Below are 17,334 nucleotides of genomic sequence, written 5' to 3' on the forward strand. Positions count from 1 at the left end.
ATTACCATGAGGCTGACGCTCTTGGCTTACAGTAGCTACAACAGAGCAGCAGTGACAGCGCTGTACATCAGAGAGGTGTGCTGATGGACCGCCTGCTGCCGCTCCACCGCAGATTGGCTTAATATGCGGCGGGCGCACAAAAGCGCTCTGATGAGAGCTGAGACAAATGAACCGATCCCGTAGTTTTAATTAGACTAAAGAGTAAGCCGTAGAACAAAATTGCACCGCTGTTGCAGAGAGGTAAACATCTGAAAGGGAATGCTGGGAGAGAGTTAATCAGTTCTTCATCAGGAGGGAGATGAGGATACTACTCAGTCACAAAATTTGCAGCATTACTATACTGCATGTATCATGCTTGGTCATTTATTTAAAAGCACTCCTTCATTGTAACAAAGTCTAGATTTGGACCTGACACCATCTCACTGAACAGTGTTTTTACACTATTAGTTTAAATCAACATTACTAATTTGATTAATATTTGTTAGTTTACTAAGATTCCAGAAAAAATGTGACAAATTTAAAGAATGTGGCCATTTAAAAAACAAAACAAAGTATCACTTCTCCTATAAACTGGTTTCAAAACGTTTTGGAGTGACTGTATGCCATAAATCGTTTTGAGCAGTGTTTATGTATAATGTCCTCTTTAAACACTGAAAATGCAGCAGAGGGCCTGGGGGATACACATATGGTGTGCGTATGGCGAGATCAATACACTATTAGCTGATCTGGCTGTGAGTAGTTATCGCACAAGAGGTACAGAGGGCGCTCAATAAGTCCTGACCAGTGCTGCTGCTGTGTAAATATGGACGACAAAGCAGATAAACAATTGGTTTAATGGTGAGTTAAGCTTCATTAAAAGCAGAACAGCAACAGGAAATGGACAGACTCGTACAGTAAGGCTATGGGGGAACATCCCTACTTATTTATAATTTTTTTTTTTTATTAGCCCCAATAGTTTTTACAGTTTTTTTGTATATAAAAAATGACACCAGAATCAAAATATATGAATATGTGGAAATAAAAATAGTGAAAAAAGAAGACGCGCTGAAGAGGAACAACTCTTAGCTTATCGTGACTACAACGTTATCTCGGGGGTCGGCGTTTGATGTCAGGCTGAGGTTAGAGTTTATGATAAGAAAGTCCCTGAGGTCACACTGGCTCTGGTAGTACGAGACATAAATCCTGTGTGGCCTTTGCCGTGTCGGCTATGATGACAGTGTGCGACACAGACACGCATTCACATCACTTTGGGCTCCTCAATGTCACTGTAAGCTTCACAGATGACCTGTTTCTACAAAAGACAACCACCGATGTGACACACTCAAGGAAAGGGGGGGGTGAAAGAGAGGAGGAAGAAGCTAAAACTACAAGAAAGGGAAGCAACGGCTTGACACACCTGCAATAAAAAAAAATAACCACTGAAGGTCACAAAGCAATACGTTGGTAAAAATAATAAAAGTATGACACACAAATGATTGTGGTGCAAAATGGTGGAGTGTGTGTGTGTGTGATTTGGGAGGCTGCACAGCGCTGTTTGCCCTTTTCCAGACACTGCAGTTTAACACGGTCCAGCAGTCGTAGCCTGATTTCACACGTCTCAACAACACGAAGAAAACTGATGTAATAAAGATTGGCCACCCCCCCCCCCCCCCCCCCTCCATCCCATCTTTTTTCTCTGCAGTCCTCCTGCTTGTGAAGTAACACTGACAGAACAGACAACTAACATTGTTCTTTTATGGATGTCTCTCCAGCTCCTTTTAACCCAATAACATTCAGTCACTGAGTTTTTGGGGGGTGAGGTCTGAACAAGCACAGAGGCTGAGCTGTCACCTCACAATACTGCAAACTTAAGAGGAGGGATGTTGAATACTGATATAAAGCTACAGGACAGTCGTTTTCGGCGAGTTTTTATGTTAGAGGGATAAGTGCAAATGCCACTGTTCAACCAACGAAGTCATGTAAATGGGCAGACATGGAAAAAGAATGGAAGGTTAAATACTGAGCAAAACTACAGGATGACAGAGGAACAGAGGTGCACAACAGCAAACTGAAAGTCAAAGCAACAAAATTAAAGTTTTTAGATCTTCTCGTCTTCCACAAATGAGGTAAAGATGGAGTATTTAAAGTCCCACTTTTAGTTGTGGGTGGAAATGTTGGTGCAGGGCAACCCCACCCCCACTTCCTGTCACCCATCTGTTAACATCCTCTTCTGCTAGCTTACAGCCCCTCACACCCCGAGACTAACATTACCGGTGAAAGAAGAATGGCGGGCAATGCTGGAGCTATCCAGCTGTGCAGTTCTGAACCAGATACCAGCTCAGACGAGGAAAACAAAGACTTACACGGAGCTATCTGTCTGCAAGTGGATGAATCAGAATTGGGAAGAGTAGGGAGCGTGTGGCCTGTCTAGCATATTTTCTAGGTTACAAATACCATCTTTTTTTGTCTGCTCCCGATTTACAAGAATTTCGAAAAATAAATTGTTAGAAATGCAATTTTAAGCCAAATTTTCTTTATCTTTGTCCTCCATCATGAAAAAAAATGCCACAACATGCTAAAAGCAGGATTTTCATCTGAGAGGTTCTTTAACGCTACTTCAGCACAGAAAACAGCATAGCTGAAAAAATATGTGAAGGATAAAAAACAAGAGCATTTTCTCCACTACATCTCTGACCCACAGACACATGCTCAATCTTCTTGCTACAGAACTAATTCACCCCCCCCCCCCCCCCTCAACTGGACTCTTCCATTCAGGGAGAAGAACTAGGGATAGTATTTTCAGCTTCTTTTTTTATGTCATTTGGGAGAGAATCTTTTACGCAATCCCATCAGCATGACTGCATGCACTGACATGCCAGGTTCCTCTCAGGGCAGCTTTCTTTGTTTTAAACCCCATCGTCTGATGCCTGGGGCCAGACGACCAACTCAGTCACACTTCCTGTTGTGCTGTGAAAGGTCAAACTTAAAATAATTCCACTCAGCTTTTGATTTATGGGTATAAATTGTAAATAACCCAGAAACTAGGTAATGTGGGGAACATTTCATAGATCACCAGTTACAACAGAGAAACAATACATTCATAATCAACTGAGGACTTGAACAGTTGCAAATTAAAACTGTAGAATAGAGAAATAAATTTTAAAAGTTAACAATAGATCATTTCTACTCCGTTTACAACAAATGCATCATCATTTGGCCTGGCCATGTGTGAGAGACAGAATTAAGCACGTCTTAATCTAAAGTGTTGACAATATTATAATTTTAAAAAGTGTTTCTTCTGTGATGTACATCAACACGCTACACGACAATCAAGGGAGAGTCCATTTCTTCAACCTGCATGTCAGACTGGTCATGGTCGGGGAATGGTCTGTTATAGAGCAATGGTGGCATGGAATTCATTACCACAATGTTTAATTACACAAATGTATACAATTTAATTTTCTAAAAGAGTAAGACTGTTTATTTTCCCCCAAGAAGAATGTGGAAGCAGTATTGGACTGGTATTGTTGGCTTTGATTTCATGTTTTGTTAAGGCTGATGTCGTGCTCTGAACTCAGAGTTGACCTCGACTGAATCAGGCTGATTGTGGAGTATTATTATTATTTTGCTAGTTTTTTTTTTATTTGTTATTGTACCATTGCTGTATACATTCTGTTTAAATTGTTGTGAACAGTGCATGTACATGTATATCTGCTTGTTTATGTATTTGTAGCTTTAAGAAAGTGGGACCCCAGGAAGAATAATAGGTAATAGGGATCCTTAAACAAACCTCGTCCTTTCACTGCAACCATCAAGGTAACAAACAGTCAGAAGATGCACCATGTTCTCACCTTGGACAGATCTCTGAAGTTGCTAGGCAAAGTGAGGTCAAGTTCCTCCGAATCATAGTTAGTGATGACCCAGGGGAAAACTGGGTACTGGTTCAGGTCATTGTAGGTGCGACCTGCCCAGAAAACACAGAAATGAGGAAAAAACATGCATGAAAGCAAGATTAACCATAAAAAACTGGCTTTAACTGTTAAAATGCAGGTGTACATGTGACTTTATGGCACACGGATAGATAGATGGTGTGTGGGGTTTTTACCAGAGATGGTGTTTAGAAACATCAGGTACTCGAAGTTGGATATCTCACGGCGCTGCCAGCGCTGAGTCATGTTTGAGGCCTTAAAGAGCTGCTTCGGTGTAGCTAAAGAGATGCGTCTGCACAAAGGAAAGAGCAACACACATTTGAGGAGGTCACTAAAGACTTCAGTGTTTCCTGTGGCTGTGGGCCTGTGCAAATGTAGAGAAGCTGAACAAAGACTATCGTCATTAACTAAAACCAACCCACTGAACTTACAGTATGGCTAATTAGGAAGATTAATGTACAATAGGCTGGGATGACAATACATATTTTTGTTCATGCGTGCGCCCACATGGCCTAGTAAGTGCTGCGTGTGCTGCTGGACAAAAATAATGACCCACCATCCAATTAAAACACAAGAAAATGATGGAATTAATCAATGTCAAAGCGAGATTACAGTCCCTGAGGCACTAAAAAAAAAATAGTGAAAATACGACATTCCAATACATGTATGTAAGAGAACACATTACCCATCAAGCCATTACGCGATTGAGTGCATTAAAAACTGCTTTTTGAGGATCTATTACTTTTTTTAAATGTCACACATATTTAAAAGTATAAATAAAAGCATGTAAAAGAAAGAAAAGCATCTATACGAAAATTTACATCTGCAGATTTTAGAAAAATAGATTAAATTAAATAGTGTTATTTTCATAGACTTGTAATGCACTTATGCCGCATCGGCTTAAAGAATACAAGTATACAAGGACTAAACAACACAGGATAATTATAAAAAAAGATGCAGTTCTGTTAAAATCCAATAAAAAATTATAAACGCATTGCCTCTGTTCCTCAGAAAAAGCAACGGAGTTATTGCAAATTGCATTAAAGTAATAAATGATCAGTAATTAACCAGAGAGCAGAAATGGTGCAGACCTGTCACTAAAGCCTTTGCCTGCATATTTTACCCAGTACACAAACCATTTATTCCAATTAGTGCAGTGTACTGAAAAGGATTTTTTTCCCTGTGTTTTTGTAATTTTCATTCCTGTCATAATGGGGAACCATATGGCCTCCATACAATATTGCACAGAATTAAGAATTCCCAAGAAAAAATCTAAACAAAAAACAGAAACAGACTAAGTGCAGGTCTAACCTGGTCTGTGGGAGGCCAAAACTGGTGCCCACTCCAACACGAGGAAGGCAGTGAACCACCTTTTTTACAGTGGCTGCATCTGGAAAGTTGAATAGGACGGCCGCTGCAAAACAGAGCACAAAGACACCAGGTTACAACCAAAGACATCTCATTGAATGTGTGCATGATTAAAAAAAAAAAAAGGTAAAACTTACTTCGGTTTGCCATGAATACTTCCAGTGCAGTGTTTTGGAGAAGGTAACGCCTGGAAAAGACAGCTCGGATCTCTGTGAAAAGCCATTTTCCATGAAGCCCCTCTGTGTAGGCTAAAATCTATGGTGCGGGAGAGAAATAAAGGAAAGGGGTTAAAATAAAAAAATAAACAATAAATAGAAGAGTAATAGCAGTTTAACCTTGAGACACAAATGGAGGACAGATTAGCAGAAAAACTGCTAGAGAGGAGCAGAGGGAGACTGCGAGGTTAGATCATTTTTTACACAACGAAAGCATGACGGTCCATGCAGCACGATTAATGTCTTATATTGATCAGGCTCAATGAAAAAGAGATTCATTTAGCAACTGAATGGGCACAATTACGCTAGGAGTGACAGAAGTTCAGTCCACTAAAAGATCATCCATCCTCGTGTTAGATGGATTTGACAATGTGAAAGCCTTTAGGTTTAGCTAAAACTCTACTTAAAACAGTCCTTCTGTGGAACAACTTGAAAATCATATGGATCCACCTTCAAAGATATTTGCGTCTGGGTTGATCAGGGTGGATTTCCGAGTGACTTGTTCTGATACCTGTCATGGCGCCTGACACACCCACATGCTTTGCCAGGCTCTTGTGATTTGTGTTTCTATTAATCCGGCATTAAGCCTCGCTACTAACCCACTTGGCACTGCTTTGTTAACTAGGCTCTTGTTTCACCCTGTTTTATTTGCAAAGCAGCCTGCTGAAAGGAGGCGAGGAATGATATGGTAAGGAAGGCTAAAAGGGACACTTAAAGCTGTCACTTTTTGATTTAGAGAAGGTGTTAATAACTGAATTTTTCAAATGTGAGTTGGCAACTAAGGACTGGTGTTGAGTTGGGAAGCTCATTAAATGTAGAGGGACAGGGAAGCAGAACAGCTGAGGCCCTTAACGGAGGACAGCATCTCCCTCGCCATCTCTCAGAGGAGCAAAGCCTCCCTGCATCATGGACCGGCTTCAAAGTCTCTGGAGTTCAATTAAACCTGGATTAGTGGATTGGAGAAGCTAACTGGGGCCTCAGCCGTTGGTCTCCTATCTTTGCACCAGCAGCTTCACATGACAAGTCACAAAAGATTCGATCAACCCCAATACGAAGAAGAACATTGTACATCTGAAGTGAAAAAAAGATAACGTTCTATATTTGCTACAAAATGTTGTTGGGTAAAATCCATTTTTAACGATCTTAAGTATAAACATTGAAATTGAGCATTATTTAGATGCATTATGTAATTTATCACTGCTCATCTTTTCTGTTTATTTCAAATTCAAATTCAATTTAATTTTATTTATAAAGCATCTTTCATGTCAAACAGACAGCTCAACGTGCTTTCCATAAAAAACAAACAAGAATACGATAAATCCAAACCCCACACATGTAATAAAATAATTAAATAAGCCCCTCATGATAAAATACAAAAAAACAAGCAAAAGTAAAAGAGAAATGACAGAGCTTAAGAAAAGAGAACCCAGAACCCATTTCCATGTTTGTGGATTTTTTTTTGGGTTGTTAAAAATGCAGAATTTGTTGCATTTAATTTATTTTTAAATTCTGTATAAAATATTGAATAGAGGCAAGAAAATAGATGACAAGTCTTGTTTTTCTTTAGGTGTGAAAGAAGTTATGCTTCAAGTCTAATCTTTTCTGTCCAGGCCTGTAGTGGCTGCATTATTCCAGTGAGTGCACACTCACATGTTACACACTGGATGTCAGGAAGATGGCCAGTGCTGACCTGATGAAGCTGCTCTTTTTCATTCCCTAGATAGATATGACAGTGACAGAGGCAGCTGAATGTCATTTCATTCCCAGGACTCATGAATCTCCAGGATTGCTGTAAATAACTCTACTACGTTTTAAAGATCTTTGTCAAAACCCCCGCCTTTGTAAATGACAAGAGACAAGCTATTGTTATAGTGATGTTTTGGCTTTTTTGACCATGTCTGGATAATTATTTGATTTTTTTTTCTTGTCCAAGTTGCCTCCACTTTTTGGATGATGACGATCAGGCAAATTAAAAGAGAAAAAACTCCTACAGCACTAAAGGAAGTAACTGCAATGATTTACAGTAGATTTACATCACAGTTGTAGAAGTTCAAAATACTGGATGAGTTATAAAAAGTGGTAGTAGGGGGTGTGTGCCATAAAGGCTGCACCAAATTTATTATGAGTTTAGTACGAAGCCAAATTTTATCAAGTGGAACTACATCCATGGATCCAGGTCTCCAAAATCAATTTTGGAGCGTCACGCGAGAGAACACAGCTCAAAGGAAAACAAAGGGAATCGAGCTCGATTGTGGATTTTTTTTTTCCTTCTCTCCTCCTCTGAACCTGTTTGTGCGGGGGCTCCAGCTCATTTCTGAAACATTGTCATTTGTCTTTGTCAGACACCCAAAAGACTACAGAATGAAGAGGGACATATGAAGAGGGGGCCGGGCGACTGTGGCTATGCTGTGCAGCCACACGCGCACACACACAAGAAACATCAGCACTGGATTTCTCCCACCACCACCACCACCTCCAACAAAAGTAAAAGCCATACTGAAGAACATTGTGACACAGATGACATTTAATTGAAAGTGAAGTGGACTAAAGAAGAGTAAAAAGAGCAATGGTGCAACTATCAGGAGAGTGGTACAAGATAGATGAGGCTCTCAACTGGCTGCGCAGTCGGGCAGGTGGAGAGTGTGTGTGTTTTTGGGCTGATAAGAGCCCCACAGTGAAAAGCGCAGGAGCCTCTGCCAGTTACCAACAAAGCTTATTTGTCTTTAAATGTGGGAAAAACTATTAAAGTGCAAAATATGACGGAATCGTGGAGCTTTTCATTGAGCAGCATCATAAAGTGCGTTTGATGAATGGCATATGCATATCTGCATGCTGTTTAGTGCGCTGTGCATCCTTGAGAGAAAATAGAGGTGATTGAAGTTCAATTTGTTGCCTGTTATTAAGTATTTCCGCATGGCTGCCTCAGTTAAAGGATAATGGATGAGGGATTTATTATTACCTTTTGGTCAAATGAAGTGGTGTGGGAGATAAGGTGATGAAATTAATGAGCGGGAGAAAGAGAGATGATCCATCAACATCAGAAGAGAAACAAGGGACAAGCATTATTAGTAAAACTTGATTGAATTCAGTCCAAAAAAAAAAGAAGAAAAAAGGGATACAGCATCGTGTGGAGCTGCTTACTGCTCTTTATTTCTCAAAAATGTGTTGTAATCCTGCCAGAATACCCATCTCTACGTGTGCAAACAACACTAAATTGCACGTATACGGGGGGGAAATGAATTTGCAACTTTCCTATTGTTTTATTTGTTATGGCTTCTTGCCATAGCACAATACCCAGAGCCCAATAATCAAATAGATTTGACACAATTTTACAAATAAAAGCGTAAGATTTCTCTGCCCACTCATAGCCACCTCTTCCCCACCAATTCATGTCCTATTCCCCACTTCTTCCAGCTTCACTGCCAAATGAGGCCTCGTCACCCCCATCACTAAATGAGTTCATCGCACTAACGAGCAGGAAAAGGGCTCCGACACACTAACGAGGGCCTCTGGCTGGATCTGTTGGCTGCCTGTGCCCTTGGACGAATCAGGATCCTCATCACCGCTGACACAAAGCCTCCTTCAGCCCCAAGGGGGCCAACTAAGAGACATTTGCTGTTCAGATTGAGAAATACCTACAAAAAAAAAAAAAAAAAAACTACAAATTATAAAGGATGTGTAAAAGATAAGCGGCAAGGACCATCATTCAAAGAGAGAAAGCCATTCAGCTATTTTGAGGTTGTGTCAGCAAAAACTGTGTTTTCTGCTCACGGGGAGCCGGAATCAGGAGACTGTAACTTAGTGAAGTCCTGTGACTCGACTTCCTTGAGCCTGTGGAGGATGCAATACGCTCCATTGTGGGATTGTAGAGTCGGTCATGTGCTTGGAAATGCAGTCCAAAAGACAGTGTGACTGGCTGGTACCTGAGCAAAAACTTGCTCCTCTGAAAACAAAGTGATTCAAGTTGGCAATGCATGAAATAACCACTTTCAAAGTGGAGTAATGGTGAAACTAATGAAAGTTGGTGAGGTGAATATATTTTAGTTTGGCGAGTTTTACTCCCCTTTCCTGTATTTAAGCTTTTATGCTGTTAAGAAACAAGATAAAAGGCTAAAAAAAAACACCTATTCATTTTCTTCAACTTTACACCATCTACTTTCAGCAATATGCAAACAGAATATAATTTAATTTTAACTAGAACTCTACTACTTTGTATATTTTAATCATAAAATAGACAACAAATTCTCAATCAACATAAAAAAAAATTAGTTTTACTCCTGCCACCTTCTGTTGAGCCAAATTATTTTAGTGTGCCATTAATCTAAGATGTAATCACTGGTCACAAACCTATTTACCTTGAGGGAAAACACTAAACTACAGGTAAAAATAAAATAAGAAAATCGAAAACTCCAAAAGAAGCTGTGGTGGAGGAGGAGGATACTTAAAAAACAAAATACATGCTTCCAGCTTTCAGCACAAGAGGGTTATGAGGCCTAAAGACTCAAAGCTTTCAGCCCCAAACGTCACCCAGCAAGAGTTTGCACTCTGTGAAGCAAGTCCGCTTTGAAAGGATGTTTGGGGCACTTAGTCTGAATTCAGCCTAATACGGATTAAACCCCTTTTTTTTGCCCCTTTTCACTGTTTGTTAACAGGTTAGCCTTTTTTTGCCCCTGCGCATTTCTTTGACCACTTAGACCTTTTGAAGTGGGGACAAAAAAAAAAAAGTCTTGTGTGGATTTAGGGAAATGCTGCAGTGGTCCTTAGGTTAATTGATAGTGAAGTGCATTAACTCATTAAACATTCAGTTCTGCATGAGATACGAGGACAATAGAGAGGCCCTGAAACATAAGGTACCACATATTTAAGGGTAACCTTGAAACAATTATTTTTGTGTATACAGGGAATTTATTAAATGTAATTATTTTAATATAAACCATATAAAAACAAATCTTTTTTTTTCTTCGCAAGATCTTGACACCATTGAGTTGCGGAATTGTATAGAAAAAAACTTTTATGTTGAGGACTGGGGTTTTCACGCCATCCCAGATTAAAAAGGGGTCATAAAGGGCACGAGTGTCGGCTCAAAGATGATGGCAACAAAGGATGGATAAGGCTGTGGAAGTAAAAGGAAAAGGGTAATAAAACGAAGAAACTAACAAGAATGGCTCTGCAATCTTTGAAATTTCAAGATTCTAATTTAAGCCCAATACAAATTAAGCATTTAAATGGTTTCAGCTTCAATTTGATGAAAATTGCCAAAAAATGAGGATTATTCATTCAGAAAATGTTTGAACAAGGAAAAAGGAAAGATGAACTTTAATGGCTCTGATGAGCACCAAATGAAATGAGAATTAAAAAAATTTAAAATGGTCTTGATTTGTCGAGGAAATCAGTAAACACCAGCTCATGGAGAAAAGGGGGAAGACCATCTATAGGCTCTTCACCGTTGCTCATAAAATCAAGGAGACATTCCAGAGGCAGCAGTGAAGAGGAGGGCGTGTTGAGGGTTTGATGCCATTGATCGTCTGCCCCACTGTAAGCCACCATGGCAAATATCAGACAGGGTAAGAGGCGCTGACCGCCTTCCATCACATTCTCACTGCTTTCCTTCACTCTGCCATTTAGCCACTTAGTAAAGGATAGGCTTTTCTAGGATTGGTTTGAGGCTTCGCTGGACTAAATTCTTCTCTAATCTGGCTTTTGTCACCAGCTTAGGTGGGTGTGGGGGTGAGCAGAACACCCCTCGTGGGGAATTCGGAGCTGGATGTCCAAAGCAAAGGAGAGGGACAGAATAGCACTGAATAAGAGAAGATCTGAAACATCTATTGGTAACTCAATCGAAGCTTCATCAAAAAATCTGTCTACACTTTCACTTTATTTAACTTCTTTCCATTCTAGTAGTCTAGTTTGCGGCAACAAACGCTTTGTTTTATCTTAGAGAATTAGCATACTTGTAATAAGTAGAGTAAAATATATAACGTGAGGACCATTAAACAAATGCAAACGATAGTGGAGGCAAAAAAGGTAAGCATTTATTAAGAGATTAATATTTCACATCTTGGATGCCTTCCATTGATAAAAATATTTCAATGTAATTAGAGCAGGTTTGCGTTCTAAATCAGATCTGCAGTGAAGGCGTTTTTTTTCTGTTGGTGCAGCATCAAACAGCCTTGGATGACAAATACCCAAAGCACCCCACAGACTGTGCCTTTTAAAGCAGACTGAATGGGTCATTAACCATAAAGGGCTACGAAAAAATTCCACAAAGTTACTCTCCGCTTCGTATGCACTGAAGATGTCTCCAAGTGCTACACATCAATATTAAATCAGAACATCTGACAGTAAAAGAAGTGAAAAATTATTTTGGCTTTTCTCCAAAATGAACCACTATAATGACTATTCTGTTAGAGATGAGAGCATTCCCCTTAATTCTCTCCAAGCGTTAGGAGTTATGATCACGTCCTATGATGCAAAAGCAGTAGGGAACTCTTTAACAAACGGGGCACATTTACAATTCCAATTTCCAATGCACTGGGCTGGACATCGATCCGTCAATCAGAGCCATGTGTCTCCTGACCTCTGCTGAAAAGGAGAGGTTTGTGAGAACAGCAGGTACACAGGTGCTGATTGTAATATCAGTGGCCTACCAGGCAGACTGGCATTCATAAACAGGCTTATCCATCAGGCTAGTGCCGTGCCTTTGACACTTGTGTCAGAGGCAGACGAAAGGAAATAAATGATGAAGAGGGGGGATCAATCAAAAGAAGGGAGGGGAGGCACCTGCCCCCTGACTGGCCCAGCCAAGCCCAGAGATTGAGCATGATGGAGGGGGGAGGCTCAGGTGCAAAGCTCTTTGTCGGAAGATGCTAAGCTAAGTGAGAGTCGGGTCTTGGTTGAAATGCTGTGTTTGCTTTAAAGTCCAAAGTCAGGTCACAAACAACCAGGCAGGGAAAGGCAGAGCGTGTGTTTGTTTGTAAAGAAGGTGGGCAGAGGGGGGTACTCAGCGTGCGTCAGTGAAAAGAAAGAGCAATTTAAGGGGAGGCATTAGTCATCATTAAGCAGCGAGGAAGACTGTCTAATGGTTCTTTATTTAATTAGCAATGCGGTAGCTGTCGTTCCCTGACCTGTCCTACCTGGTTACCACTCACTGTTGAGATGATTTGGCCTGTTTTTACAGGATTTATAGCTTTAATCCTGACAAGAGGCAAATAGCGGGGGGAAAACAACTAATTGCAAACTGAGGGCAGCATATTTCACCAACAATAATAAAAAGAGTTGGTGACAAAGGTTGAATAAGGATGACAAATGCTTTTTCTACCTGATGAAAGGGTAGAATTTAATTCTTAAAGACCCACTGATCCATTTATGTCTATGTTTTGCTCGTCTAAACTGGTATCTGATTCAAAACTGTATGGCTGGATAGCTCCAATATTACTCATCCTTTTTGTTGCACCAGTAATGTTTGGTTGGGGGGCGTGAGGGGCTGTAAGCTACAGCTGAGAGTGTTAACAGATGGATGATACTGAAAGTAGGGGAGGGCTGTCTCTGCGCCAATGGTTCCACCACCAACTTTTAGGCAAATTTCTAAATCAAATCAAATCAAACTTTATTTTCTAATGGACTACTGCTGTTTTGCAGTAACTACGTCCAAGAAAACAACACTGGGTTGTTTTCATTTTGGTTTTTTTGGGTAGAAAATGACCATCATAATAAAAAGACCACTGGGAAAGCTTTTAAAATAGATCAAAAGATGATCAGAGTGAGAGTTTTACTCAGCATGTTACCTGCTCTTTTTTTTTTAACTGCATGGTAAACTACCACCAATGAAGCCAACCTGAACGGGGCTCTAGAATAAAAGCTTACAGCAAACCAAATCTAACAGTCTGGACAAAATCATGCAACTAACACAGAAAGGTCCCAAAAATGAACTTCTCTTTTATTACTAATAAATACTTTCCTTTTGGCCAAACAGCCTCATTCCTAAAGAATGAGATAAGCATCACTGACATAACCTCATCCAAACAGTCCATGTGAACTGAGACTAAAAAGGGGACTTGGAGGTCCAGTTTGAGAGTTTTTGAATGTGAAACATCTGGAGTTGTTAGAAAATATCCAGGTGCTGAAAATACCAAACTGTTGTAAGAAAACTTTTCGCATTTTTGAAGTTCTCTCACTATTGCATCCATGAAACCTGTTAAGAAAAATGAGGAGAAGCTGAGAAATCAGATCCTCTTCTTCTCCTTTCTCTCTACCAGCAGTTGCTGTGGCGTGGCCGAGTGATTTATTGACCATTTTGGGAAGCGCTCCGTCAGCGTGTACCAACTAGAGGAGATCTGAAGCAAGAATGGGCCCAATAAGGATGAGTGAGGGGGAGAAGGTCTGCTTCCGTGGACTCATTGATAATGACATACCCGCTTGGGCTGTCAGTTAGTCCTATAGAACACACTACTTATGCTTTAACTGGAAAATCAATAGGCTCCTCTCTAAGAGACCTCTTGCTGCCACGGCGCTTTCTGATTGGCAGCACCAGCCGAAGGTCATCCCCAGCGACCATGAGAGTTTGGCGAAGCGAACAGTGGGGGGTGGGGGGCATGTGAACACAGCAGTTGACACTTTAGGGAGTGCTTAACAATATGAGACTGGTAGTGACATTACATGAGGGTGGTTTTCTTTGACTGACTGAGAATCTATGAATCCACTCAGCCTAACCTGAAAAGCTGTCAAAGCCCCCACCCCCACTGAATTGGAGTTTGTAAAGTTCACTCAGGAGCCTTCTGAGGTGAAAATTAAAAGCTTGCAAATTCACTTTTGTTATCACTTATGTGTAACAGATTTCTGTCTGGTATTTAGTGAAAAGGTTCCTAAATTGTGCTTCCCAAAGTAAGGCCTTTTCACAGCCCACCTTGGTTTCTACTGGATGAGCTTTGGCTTTGAAATAGACAAATATCTGGTCAAATCTGAAATAATATTTCAGTTTAAAATTAAATACAATAAGTGTTTGCTTGTTACATCAACTGTAGAACTGCAGGATATTAAAAACCACCAGAACTGTAAAAAGCATCGTAAAAGCCCAGCCTACATTGGCATGTTCATATCTTCATAACTACAAATATAGTCTGGGTCATTAAAGAAAACTAGTACAAGCTAATTTGCTAAAAAAAAAAAAAAAGATCAGAACCATGGCTTCATTGTGTGGTAACCTTGAATTCAGGCTCCCCAGGACAGGTTGCCACTGTATCTTTTTTTTAGCTTCGTACTTGGTATTGTTGTCCTAAAATTGCTCAAAAGGGACATTAGAACTTGGCTACCAGAAAAAAACAGAGCATTGAATACACAAGCAGCAATGAAACTACTTCAGCATCTGTGACACAAGTGCAGCTGAGCACCGCAGTGATGAGCACATCAAGTTTGCCACTCCGCACTCCACTCTACTGTTTTATAGTGTCCACAGGAGCAGCAGTGCTCTGATTCAACCCAATCAAGTGCCCCACAAAATCTATCCAGCGCCACACTTCTCTGGAGAGAAATGCTGTTTCTGTAGTTCATGTTCTCGAAACAGACCCTGGTTAGAACATTCAGTGCTGCATACCGTTTCCGATGCAGACACACCATCATAATTTGATGGGATCTCTGATGGTTTTATGATTTCTCATTTTTTGATTTACATTTAAGGTTGAGCATGTTTTGAGTTGCTGTTGTAAGAGGCTCAACATGCTCAAAAATATCTAAAGATTATAATTGTTGCCTCCAAAACGAGCAACCCCCACGACCACCACAAAAAAATAAGAAAAAAAAGAGCATACCCCCGCCCAACACCCCCCAACTAAACTATTCTGGAACCATATCTGGCTGAAACACAACATACATGTAACATAGCAAAAAGTAGGGGGCTCTGTAGTTTAAAAAAATAAATAAATAAATAAAAATTCATTGAGTCGTAAATTGTGCAAAAATTCCAAAAAGAATTCCACGGATAATTCCAGGTAGGAACTCGTTGCTAAAAAGTTAAAAATAAATTGTTTAAGATAAAAGTGACAAATGTACGTCTCTCACAAAAGAAAATATATTCCCCAATTGCAATTTAACACTTTAATTCAACATTAATGGAACAATATATGCCAGATATTGATATTAATGCATTTTTTTAAATCTTTGTCATGCGTAAAAAAGTTTTCTCTCAAGACTGTACAATAATCTGTTATAGGTTATAATGAATTCTAAGACAGGGTCTTTTTGACAATTGTTGTTTTATTTAAATGAAATCTAAACATGGAGATCAAAAATGATTTCTAAATAAGTCTTGTTGCTGATTGGTAGCTGAAATTCTCAAATTGGCGAACAGACAATAGCATGAATGCTGACTGTGCAGCAGAAAATGCATATTGTTGCATTTTAGTGTGTCTCAACATAGCGGATCATGTTTAACACAGACACAAGCCCAAAAGCTACCAAAACATCTGCTCTGTGACTTCATCCATTCTGCTATCTGCAAAGCAGATGCAGAGGCTTGCCAGGCAATTAGCTGCATGCGATGATTTGCTTTAAGCTCTTCGAGGAGCGAACAGCTGCTTACATCTGGCTTTAAGGGACAGCAAAAAAAGGATGACGATCAAACAAATAAAGAACCACTTTGATTCATGTACCACGAATGTCAGGCTCTGCGTACATGTAAGGGTGTATGTGTGGACTAATACAACCAGACGCTCCAAACTCATTTGGGAATTTATCAGTGAGAAATGGATGAATCACAGTTACAGGGTTCATCTTCCTAAATCCGTCAAATTGAGACCTCATTGTATGGAGCAAAAGGTCATCAACTAACTATCTTTTTTAAAGTTTTTTTTTTGGATTATGAATAACAAATATCGGTAATCAAAATCCAGGGGTGTAGCTGTCCAGAGTAGACTGAAAAAGGCTGGGGCGGGGGGGGGGGGGGGGGCAGTGAGGCTGCCTGAGTGCTGGCACAGATTTGCACAGCCACAACCACTTTAGTGCTCATGAGAGCATCACTGTGGAGTCACGCAGGCTCACATCAAAGCGCTCTTGGAAGAGCTCCTGGTGTTTTCACCAATCACTTTCAAGCAGCAAGAAACTCCTGAGCGTCTACAGATATTTCTCATGTTTAGATGGGGGACATGAAAGAAAAAAAGTGGAAAAAAAAAAGGTGAATGAGCCAATCTGTTAGCATTACATTCCAACATAACCTCACGGGGTTAAAGGACCCAAAAAAAAAAGAGAGAGAGAGAGCAAGGAAAAGTGATGAGAGCAAAAATCATTGCTCCAAACACCAACTTGTTAATCCCAATTATAGTTAGATAAATGAACTGCCAAAAAGACTTTTCTGAAATCCAAAACGGTCAACATTTTTCCAATAAAAAGGATAAACAGAGTAACTTTGAATCATGGACAACAACAAAAAAGACAACATGGAAAAAGAACTTCTCTCAAAAGTGCGACTTTATACTTTTTAATCAAGCTTCATTTGGCATGTCCTTTATAATATTTGGACACCAAACCTTCATGTAGTGACGATGAATCTCCCCAGAGCCACAAGCTTAATGATAAACAGTGGTCCTAAGCTCAAACAGACAACATTTTTTCCTCACTTGTTTCATCTTCGACTAAATTCCAAGACCACATTAGGGGAACAACTGCTTTTGTCTGCTGCTCCACGTAGATGTTCATCTCTTGTCACAATTCATCCAGTCTGTAATTTTTCTAAACAAGCGGTTAATAATTGACCAGCTGAGATATTCTGCAGTTTCAATTACAAACATGTCTTCTGAGCATGCACATCAAAGACGACAAAGCTGCAACTCAATGAACAACAAAACATTTCTTTA

The 17,334-nt window shown here is 40.0% G+C and overlaps 1 protein-coding gene across 2 annotated transcripts in view; it reads right to left on the reverse strand.

Annotated features, from left to right (window-relative positions):
- The window catches only part of lrba (LPS responsive beige-like anchor protein), a 170,940-nt gene that overhangs the window by 42,848 nt on the left and 110,758 nt on the right, over positions 1–17,334 (reverse strand). For both annotated transcript variants that reach the window (XM_023957676.1, XM_023957677.1), the window contains 4 exons: positions 5,414–5,531; positions 5,220–5,322; positions 4,085–4,200; positions 3,831–3,943 (listed from right to left, as the gene is read on the reverse strand). In XM_023957676.1, the coding sequence (XP_023813444.1) occupies positions 3,831–3,943; positions 4,085–4,200; positions 5,220–5,322; positions 5,414–5,531 (450 nt within the window). The remainder of the gene's footprint in view (positions 1–3,830; positions 3,944–4,084; positions 4,201–5,219; positions 5,323–5,413; positions 5,532–17,334) is intronic.

Source organism: Oryzias latipes, chromosome 1, assembly GCF_002234675.1.
Source record: "Oryzias latipes chromosome 1, ASM223467v1".
Lineage (NCBI taxonomy): Eukaryota > Metazoa > Chordata > Actinopteri > Beloniformes > Adrianichthyidae > Oryzias > Oryzias latipes.